The 8,970-nt window shown below is 36.6% G+C and overlaps 1 protein-coding gene and 1 pseudogene across 1 annotated transcript in view; both read right to left on the bottom strand.

Moving 5' to 3' along the window:
- Positions 1-155: 155 nt before the first annotated feature.
- LOC113474960 lies at positions 156-275 on the bottom strand (annotated as a pseudogene).
- Positions 276-688: 413 nt separating this feature from the next.
- LOC100180249 (fibrillin-1-like) overlaps positions 689-8,970 on the bottom strand; it is a 15,670-nt gene continuing 7,388 nt past the window's right edge. The window contains exons 3-21 of the mRNA XM_018815282.2: positions 7,569-8,886; positions 7,428-7,513; positions 7,214-7,358; positions 7,008-7,138; positions 6,716-6,952; positions 6,501-6,623; positions 6,269-6,388; positions 5,990-6,112; positions 5,811-5,933; positions 5,490-5,612; positions 5,224-5,358; positions 4,899-5,033; positions 4,525-4,647; positions 3,825-3,947; positions 3,368-3,490; positions 2,592-2,717; positions 2,154-2,282; positions 1,665-1,813; positions 689-1,042 (exon numbers count right to left, since the gene is read on the bottom strand). Of these exons, the coding sequence (XP_018670827.1) occupies positions 944-1,042; positions 1,665-1,813; positions 2,154-2,282; positions 2,592-2,717; positions 3,368-3,490; positions 3,825-3,947; positions 4,525-4,647; positions 4,899-5,033; positions 5,224-5,358; positions 5,490-5,612; positions 5,811-5,933; positions 5,990-6,112; positions 6,269-6,388; positions 6,501-6,623; positions 6,716-6,952; positions 7,008-7,138; positions 7,214-7,358; positions 7,428-7,513; positions 7,569-8,886 (3,671 nt within the window). The 3' untranslated portion in view covers positions 689-943. The remainder of the gene's footprint in view (positions 1,043-1,664; positions 1,814-2,153; positions 2,283-2,591; positions 2,718-3,367; positions 3,491-3,824; positions 3,948-4,524; positions 4,648-4,898; positions 5,034-5,223; positions 5,359-5,489; positions 5,613-5,810; positions 5,934-5,989; positions 6,113-6,268; positions 6,389-6,500; positions 6,624-6,715; positions 6,953-7,007; positions 7,139-7,213; positions 7,359-7,427; positions 7,514-7,568; positions 8,887-8,970) is intronic.

The following is an 8,970-nucleotide window of genomic DNA, read 5'->3' on the forward strand; positions in this document are numbered from 1 at the left end:
GCCAGTTTTGTGTTACTTGAACTTTATGTTATGAATGGGCAACACATAAGTCTGTACAGGCATCTAACATTTAGATGCACATATAAACATAGAAACACGGTATTAACTTAGTCAGTATAAGTGAGCAATAATAACGTTGTGAAATACTTTTTTTATCCTGTCCAGGGTCAGGTATTGAAAAATAGTTAAAGACCTATTGAAATGATCCCCTCCACGGAATTCTTTAGTAAAACGCGAAAGAATCATGCGCTGTCTATATGTCGCATGCGCGTTTAGTGTTGGTTTCGTGTCTTTATAAGACAGTATAAAACAACATTCCTTTTCTAGCCTATAGATTCGGCAGTTCAAACATTTTACGTTTGTGCTATAGTACTGATCACGTTTAGCTAAAGACAACGGAACACAAACACCTACCCAATTTCAAGGTAGAGCTTAATTTTATATCCCTGCAGTATACGTGCGTCACTGATGGATATCTTACATTTTCTCTGTTAATATTGGCGGAACTCCTAACTTACTCATACCTCTGAAGCATATATATAAGTTAGTATAGCACTTTGGGAGACTAACTACCATCAAGGGGTAGGTCACGTAAGAAGTTTAGAATAGATACGAGGAAAAATTAAAGTATTTGTGATCTTGCAAATGAATTTGTGCGCCCACGCCACTCAATGTGCTACATACCAAAGAGCTTAGGGTAATGTATTTACATTAAAGTTCGATGATGCACAGATGATACACAGCGAACATATTAATCTCATTAAGCTTCTAATACACTAATACAGTATAGAGAAGATCAAATTATTTGCAACAATGAAGAGAAGAGAATTAGCAACAAAACGACAGTCGTAAAAACTATACTTGAGAAAAAGTGTCAAAAAGCAAAGCTGCTAAACCTTGTGTTAAAATACATTTATAATAACGTCGGGTTGTCCGGGTCCTTTTACAAATTGTCGTCGTTTATTTCACCATTGATAGCCATTGGGTTCAAAGCTCCTTCAGTTTGTAGCGTATACTGCTTCTTCTTCCGTATCTTGTACATCTATAACAGTATATATTTATTAAGTGCAAGTACAAAAAAACATTTTAGGTATCCGAACAATGGTAAAATTATTTACACAGTATTTTCGACCCTATGTTACAGTACTGTGGGGTAAGACAGGACACATTTAGAACATAATATCCAAATGTCCTGATCGTGTTTTATACAATTAACAACGGTTTATGGAAGTCGTGAGGATACGGTATTTCTTTTTTGAATGTTCTTTGTTTACTACCAAATGTGACGAAAAAACAGAATGAAACAGTGTTCCATCTTCCCCCAACCTACTATATTATCAAGAAACTATTTCACACGTATAGTGTCGTTTAAAATAACAGCGTTACTGCGAGAAAACAAAGATACACTTACATTGTAGTGCTTTGTAGTCTTATTAATCTGTGGATCTGTTGGGTTTAGTCTTAAAATTTAGTCCTATGGTATCCTTGTACGGAAATCATGTTATAGGATCTTGGTTAAGCTACCATTTGATATTACGCGTGTATCTGTTGTTCTAGCTTACATTAAAAACAAGTACTTTGCGTCTTACTGTAGTTTTCAGTAGGTGGACTATTATGTATATATAAACTTATTAGCAACCAATATGGCTGATCATTGTTCTTACCCTTATAGCGATAAAAATAGCCATGAAGAACACAACCGCCCCGACTGTGGCGAAGAGAACAAGCATTGTTGAAGTACTTGGTGCTTTGGTTTGTGAATTAGTCCCAATGGCTGCATTAAACTGGCCTGTCGGTGCTGGCGGTAATTCTTCTACAAAGAGAGGAAATTGTTGGCCAAGAGATGTGGCCGTAATTAAAATACGCTTTAGACCTAATTTGAAGATGCTTTGGTACATATCGTCTAGGGCATTAGACCAACTCGCAATTAAATCCCAGGACTAATGGCGTGCCCCGCTGTTAGATCGCATATACAGAATAATGTAGAAGAACACCTCTTTAATTTAAATAAGGTCACCTTTAAGGCCGTTATATAAAATACGAAACTAGTGTTTTGCTAAGTTAAATTAACATAAAGTGCGTAGGTCATCATGTGTATCACGTAAACATATCTATAAACCAACAAACTTATAAATAAATTATTCTATAATAACCAGCGCATTTGTTTCCGTTGAACTCGAGAGAGGCTGTGCAAGTACAAGTAAAACTCCCTATGAGGTTTTTGCATCCTGTTACATATTTTCCTTGACAGTTATGGATTCCAAGCTCACATTCGTTGATGTCTAAATAGAAAGTTGTAAGTTATGATCAGAGATATAATTAAAGTATTAGTTATAAAATCCACAATAAAACAACTAATTAATATGTGGTAAAACCAGAGGCGGTTTCATCCAATTTACCAAAAAAATACGCCAACATTTGATAAAATATTATGAAGCCATGTATTGTATTGTTTTATCAATAACGTGTTATAATGACCGTCGTTTTGCTAATTTTTCTTCGTTGCTTTAAATAATTTTCGTTATGGTTTTAAAACGATGTATAGCCTACGATTTTTAAAGTATCTATGTTCGTAATGAAACGTCATGGACCTGAACATTGGCTTCGGTCCCAAGAGTATCCTTGTTTACAAGCGCAAGAGTAACTTCCTGGTAGGTTGGTGCATTCGGATCCTACGGCAGGGCAGCTGTTGCTGGGGTCTTCGCATTCGTTTATATCTGCAAATAGGATTTATAGTTTAGTTTTTACAACAAATCCACTGTTTCGTAGTAAATTTGGCAATGACAAGAAATCCACCTAGTTTTTGGCAACTTTACCATCAACCTAATTCAAAAATGAGTCTTTTGATAATTTTGCTTTAGATTTCTATGTTTGTCAAATATTTCGCTACAGCAAAGTGAATTTTCGGCGGCAATTTAACTAAGTTCTAGAACACAACGTATTTAAAGAATAAATAGGAAATATTTTTGTATTTCAGGAATTAATTGTTTATACACGAGGCTTAACATTGGTGAGGCGGTAGAATCAGTATTAGCATTATATCAGTTATAGTGTAATTTTGTGCGATAAATGGGGTCCTATTTGAGGTGGATGGAACATTACCTTGAAGTGGATCACAAACTACAACGTACAAGTAACTGAAGTAAGTACAGATTTTTTGTGAGATGTGTTTAATGTTTATTTAGTAATGGCGCTAAATATTCTGAGTATAGTTTATCCTTTGTAATTCATTTTTTGTACATTATCAAAACTTAGTAGTGTACATTTATGATTTGTAATTGTATTATTTTATGTATTTTGTGAAGATTTATATAATTATTACATGCATTTTGACTAAACACATATTTGTGTAACTTTACATACAAACCTGTACAGTCAAAGCCATCTCCAGTGTAGCCTTTTTCACAAATACAATTGTAGAAACCTTCAGTATCTCTACAAGTTGCGTCTCTATGGCAGTCAGTTGTGTTCTCTAAACATTCATCTATATCTAAACATCATAAATTAGTTATGCATGTAAAGGTTCAGTATAAATATGAGATGTAACCGTCTATATCGGACATTCTCTACATGTTAGACTCTTTAGATTTTATTTGTTACAAAGTTCTGTGTGTTAGATTTTAGTGTATTTGTTACAAGATGGGTGCGGTTTTACAGTTATATGTTTTTGTTACACCATGGGTCTATATAGCTTGCAATTTGTTAAGCCTTAGACCAAAAGTTCTAAAATGGTTGGAATGGTTGCAGTTTCATCTATATGTTTGTTAGGCCTATAGCTTAGTTTCAATACCCTTGTAGTGTACATTACTTTATTTTAAACTTACTTTGGCAGTATGTACCATTTCCCTTGTAACCACCATTACACTCACAAACATATTCCCCATCTAAGTTATAGCAGGTTGCTTTGGAATGGCAACCATGGTTTGGTAGCAAGCATTCATTGATGTCTGTTATAAAAGCATTAAATTATGACATTATGCCAATCAAACCAAAGTAGAATATTTTTAAGTAAAAATAAATTAGTTATTGGCTTATAGCCACACAATTTTTGCATAAACCTGTTGTATTTTATGAATTATGCATAAACAGCTTTAAATCAGCAGTTTAAATTTTATTGTATTTTCATATATGATATGAAACTGATTTTTTTTTATAAATAGTGAATGAATGATGATACATAGTGAATGAGCTTTATCCGTAAGGGGACAATGACAGTCATTATAACACAAGTGTCTGTTTCATATGACTCAAACCTGCTATAGAAATTGTGTGTAAATGATGTTTGGTAGCAAGCATTCATTGATGTCTGTTGTAAATAAATAAAAAATGAATTAAAGTAGTTATGTTTATGTATCAGTATAGAAGCAGAATATAAACTGTTTGCATGTGTAGTGTAGGTGTAGCATATATGTGCATTAACTATAAACCTAATTTTTGTCCCACCCTGACTGTAACAATTAATTTAATGTTACTTTTTTACTTGTTAATAACCTAACATACAAACTGATTATGGAAAAACCTTACCCTGACATGTTCCATTTGATGATTTAGTGTATCCAGTATCACACAGGCATGCATAGCTTCCAATTGTGTTTTTACAATAGGAATTGTTTCGGCATTGGTTTCCCAATGCACATTCATCAATATCTGAAATGTATGTCACTATGTCAGACATTACTAACACAAAACTTATTTTCACTAACAATGGTGCTGACATTATTGTGGTCTAGTCTGTGTATTAATTATAGCACCTGGTTTAATTCTTACCAAGAGAATATGTGATTTTCTTTAGTCACAAAATATGGAATTGGTTTTGTGATTTATTGATAGCTCTGTTTTTAACAACAAATTTAAATGTGTATCCTAAAAGCCTGAAAGTTTACCAAGCATAGTTGTACCTGTACAATCTGTTTCACCATTTCTTTCATACCCTGTTTCGCATAAACAACTGTAACTTCCAACACTGTTAACGCAATACTCGTTGAAGCGGCAAACTGAGACATTTTGTGCTCCTTGTAAACATTCGTCAATATCTGTAGATATATTAAACAAGAACCATGTAGTCATCTTAATATGGACTTAATTCATTGTTTTATGTTAGTTGCGTACATAATATACTTGAATATTTTATTTGTGAGTTAAGTGAGTTAAAAAAGTGATGTAAAAAAATAGGTTTGTTTCTGTAGTATGTTTTTATTCAACATGTTTACAGTTACGGCTTACCATTACATTGTCCCAGCATGTCTGCTTTAAACCCAGAATCACAGTCACAATGATATGAACCATGTGTATTGATGCAGCTGGAGTGGTTAGGACATAATGGGGCTGATCCTTCAGTTTCAATGCACTCGTTTATATCTGAAATAGGAGCGCAAATACTTTTTAACTAGTTGGTGGTTTAGGTATATGCGTATATCCTAGTCCTTATGGCGTATATGACTAATGGGTCGTGGTTTATTGTGCTGAGTAGCAATGTTATATTTTATTACCGCTACAATGTCTCCCATTTCCTGTAAACCCATCATTGCAATCACATCGATATCTTCCATCAGTGTTTGTGCAAGTAGCTTTACTGTGGCATGGTGAGGGACTTGCTTCACATTCATTTATATCTGTGAACATTGTAAGAACAACAATGTTTAAAATTGGTAGGTTGCGTAATTTAAAGGACGATCTGTATATTGCGGGGCTTGCTTTGAATTCATTTTTGATTACAAGATTTCCACTGACATTAACTTTTGTTAAGCCACGCTGTACAGTTAATTTAGGTTTATTTTTTATACCAGTACAAATTATGAATAATATTATACCGGTACAAACAGTTCCATTGCCAGAGTAACCATCAATGCAAATACAAGTAAAACTTCCAGGTCTGTCAACACAATCAGCATTTTGGTCACAGTCATTCATATCAAAATCACACTCGTTTAAATCTGTAAGAATTATCATTTGTTAAATGTAAAAAAATGTTACAAATTCTGCAACATACTTTGGCATAAGGTGCCATTTCCTGTATACCCTGCATTACAAATGCAAGTGTATGAACCTTCAGTGTTTTGGCAAGTAGCTGATATATCACAGTCATCCTGTGCTTCAGAACATTCATCAGTATCTGGAATTAATGTAAGATTATTAGCATGATTGCATAAACACTGAAAATCAATAGGAAGGTACATCGCAATAACAATAGTCGACTTCACAATATGGTAATGATTATTTGGTATTTTCATTTACAATAATGATTTCATAAGAAAAGTTGATTCATTACCATTGCATGATTGACCATCACCAGTATATCCATCATCACATGCACATGTGTAACTTCCTTGGTTGTCTGTACATGTCGCTCTTGTATGGCATGTTGTACTTGCATTGCATTCATTGATATCTATGTTGGATATGTCAAATATTACATTACTTTATACAGTATTTAAACATGTCTTATTTATGACGTAATAAACTGAATTTAAACCTAGAAAATCTTGGTTCTTATCACTTACTTAAACATGTTATTCCATCTCCAGTGTAACCTTCTTTACAAATGCAATGAAATCCCCCAAATGTGTTGATACAGTCAGCATGTACATCACAGTTATGTAGATTGGCTTGGCATTCTTTAACATCTGTTTTTTAAGATTAATAAATGGCAGCTCGTATGGTTAAATTGGGGTTTAGTTTAAATACTCTGCATATTATTCGATAAAAAACCTCTTACCTGTTTCACAACATGCGCCTGCCCACCCTGCCTTACAGAAGCATTCAGTTGCTGTTACATTTCCACCGTTTAAACATTCCCTGTTGCAAGTTGAGGTTTGAATCAAGTCATTGCTACATGTTTGCCCACCACACTGGGATTCCCTTGTTATGTTTCTTGTCCTAGTTTTGTAGCCATGAGGTCCACATGTAGCTGAACAACTTCCCCATACAGACCACTCACTCATGACACAATCAACTGTAATGGTTTCATATTTAGTGTGTGCTGAACTTATATTAAATTAAAGTAATACCTGGACAACAGTTCAGACTACATTCTCTAGTTTCATTGGTGGCTCCTGTACATGGCAGTCCTTGACAAAATGCCTGAGTTGCCACTTCACGTTTACGACTCTGTGTACCTCCACCACAAGTTGTGGAACACCTATAAACATATTTGTGTTTCTCTAATCTCTGATAGGTTCACTTGTTTCTACAGTTATCAACAGTTATTAACCACCTCTCCCAGCCTGTCCATTCAGTCCATTCACAATCAAGTGGACAGCAAACATCATTACAAAGTTGGACTTGAGTTGCATTTCCAGCACATGTCGCACCGCCACAACTTTCTTCCACCAGCACATGTCTTCTTCTATCTTGGGAACCTTGGTAAAATTATTGCGTTGGTTTTGCCACAAGTTTGGTAGTATTAATAATTAGTATAAATATCTTACCTGCACCGCATGATTTTGAACATTTGCCCCACGAAGCCCAACCTTCCCATTCACATGCTACAGGACAGCAAATATCATTGCATAATCTGTGTAACAATTACAAGATAAATCTATATTAAAATTCACAGCCTATTTTCTTACCTGCTTTCTGATGTGAATCCACTGCAACCAATACCTCCATGCATTGCCTCAACTGCTACTTGTCGTTTACGTTCCTGCATTCCCCCTCCACATGTGACATTGCATTCATTCCATTGTGCCCAGCTTTCCCATGCACAATGTATGGGACAAGGTAACGAGTTGCACACTCTAGTATCTCTTGGGTCCCCAGCACAAGAGTTACCGCCACATAAAGCAGAAACGGCAACGCTACGAGATCTAGTTTGATTCCCACCTCCACAAGAAACAGAACAAGAATCAAATTCGGTCCAAGAAGACCACTGACAATTCACAGGGCAGCATTGAGTGTTGCATACTCTAGTTTCTGTTGGGTCCCCAGCACAAGAATTTCCTCCACAGAAAGCGGAAATAGCAACGCTACGAGATCTAGTTTGATTCCCACCTCCACAAGACATAGAACAAGAGTTGAAGGGACTCCAAGACGACCACTGACAGTTCACAGGACAACAGTGGGTGTTGCATACTCTAGTATCTGTTGGATCCCCAACACAAGAATTGCCTCCACAGAAAGCAGAAATTGCGAAGCTACGAGATCTAGTTTGATTTCCACCACCACAAGACACAGAGCAAGAATCAAATGCGGTCCAAGAAGACCACTGACAGTTTACAGGGCAACAGTGGGTGTTGCATACTTTAGTATCTGTTGGGTCTCCAGCACAAGAGTTACCACCACAGAAAGCAGAAATGGCAACAGTACGAGATCTGGATTGGTTGCCACCCCCACAAGACACAGAGCAAGAATTAAATTCGGTCCAAGAAGTCCATTGGCAGTGCCTTGGACAGCATTGAGTGTTGCACGTTTGAGATTGAGTGCTTGAACCAGAACAGCCAGAACCGCCACAACTCGATTGAATGGCAACACTACGAGACCTAGTTTGAGTTCCACCGCCGCAATTTCGTGAGCAAGACCCGTATCTCCCCCAGCTGCCCCACGAGCAATGGACAGGACAGCATTGAGTGTTGCACGTTTGAGATTGAGTGCTTAAACCAGAACAACCAGACCCACCACAACTGGAACGGACGGCAACACTACGAGACCTAGTTTGAGTTCCACCGCCGCAATTTCGTGAACAAGACCCGTATCTACCCCAACTGCCCCACGAGCAATGAACAGGGCAACAGCCAGTGTTGCATGACCTGGATTGACTACTTGGGCCAGCACAGGAAGAACCTCCACAGCTTGCGTGTCTACTGTACCCTCTTGATCTTGTTTGCGTACCACCGCCACAGTTACGAGAGCATCTCGCCCATCCAGACCACGACCCCCAGCGACAACTCACTGTAAGAACGAAACATAAAATATTATCGATAGTTTTAGGCAAACGGTCTGACCTTCTTTGCGAATTTTTAGCTCTGAAATAAT

Source organism: Ciona intestinalis, unplaced genomic scaffold, assembly GCF_000224145.3.
Source record: "Ciona intestinalis unplaced genomic scaffold, KH HT000059.2, whole genome shotgun sequence".
Lineage (NCBI taxonomy): Eukaryota > Metazoa > Chordata > Ascidiacea > Phlebobranchia > Cionidae > Ciona > Ciona intestinalis.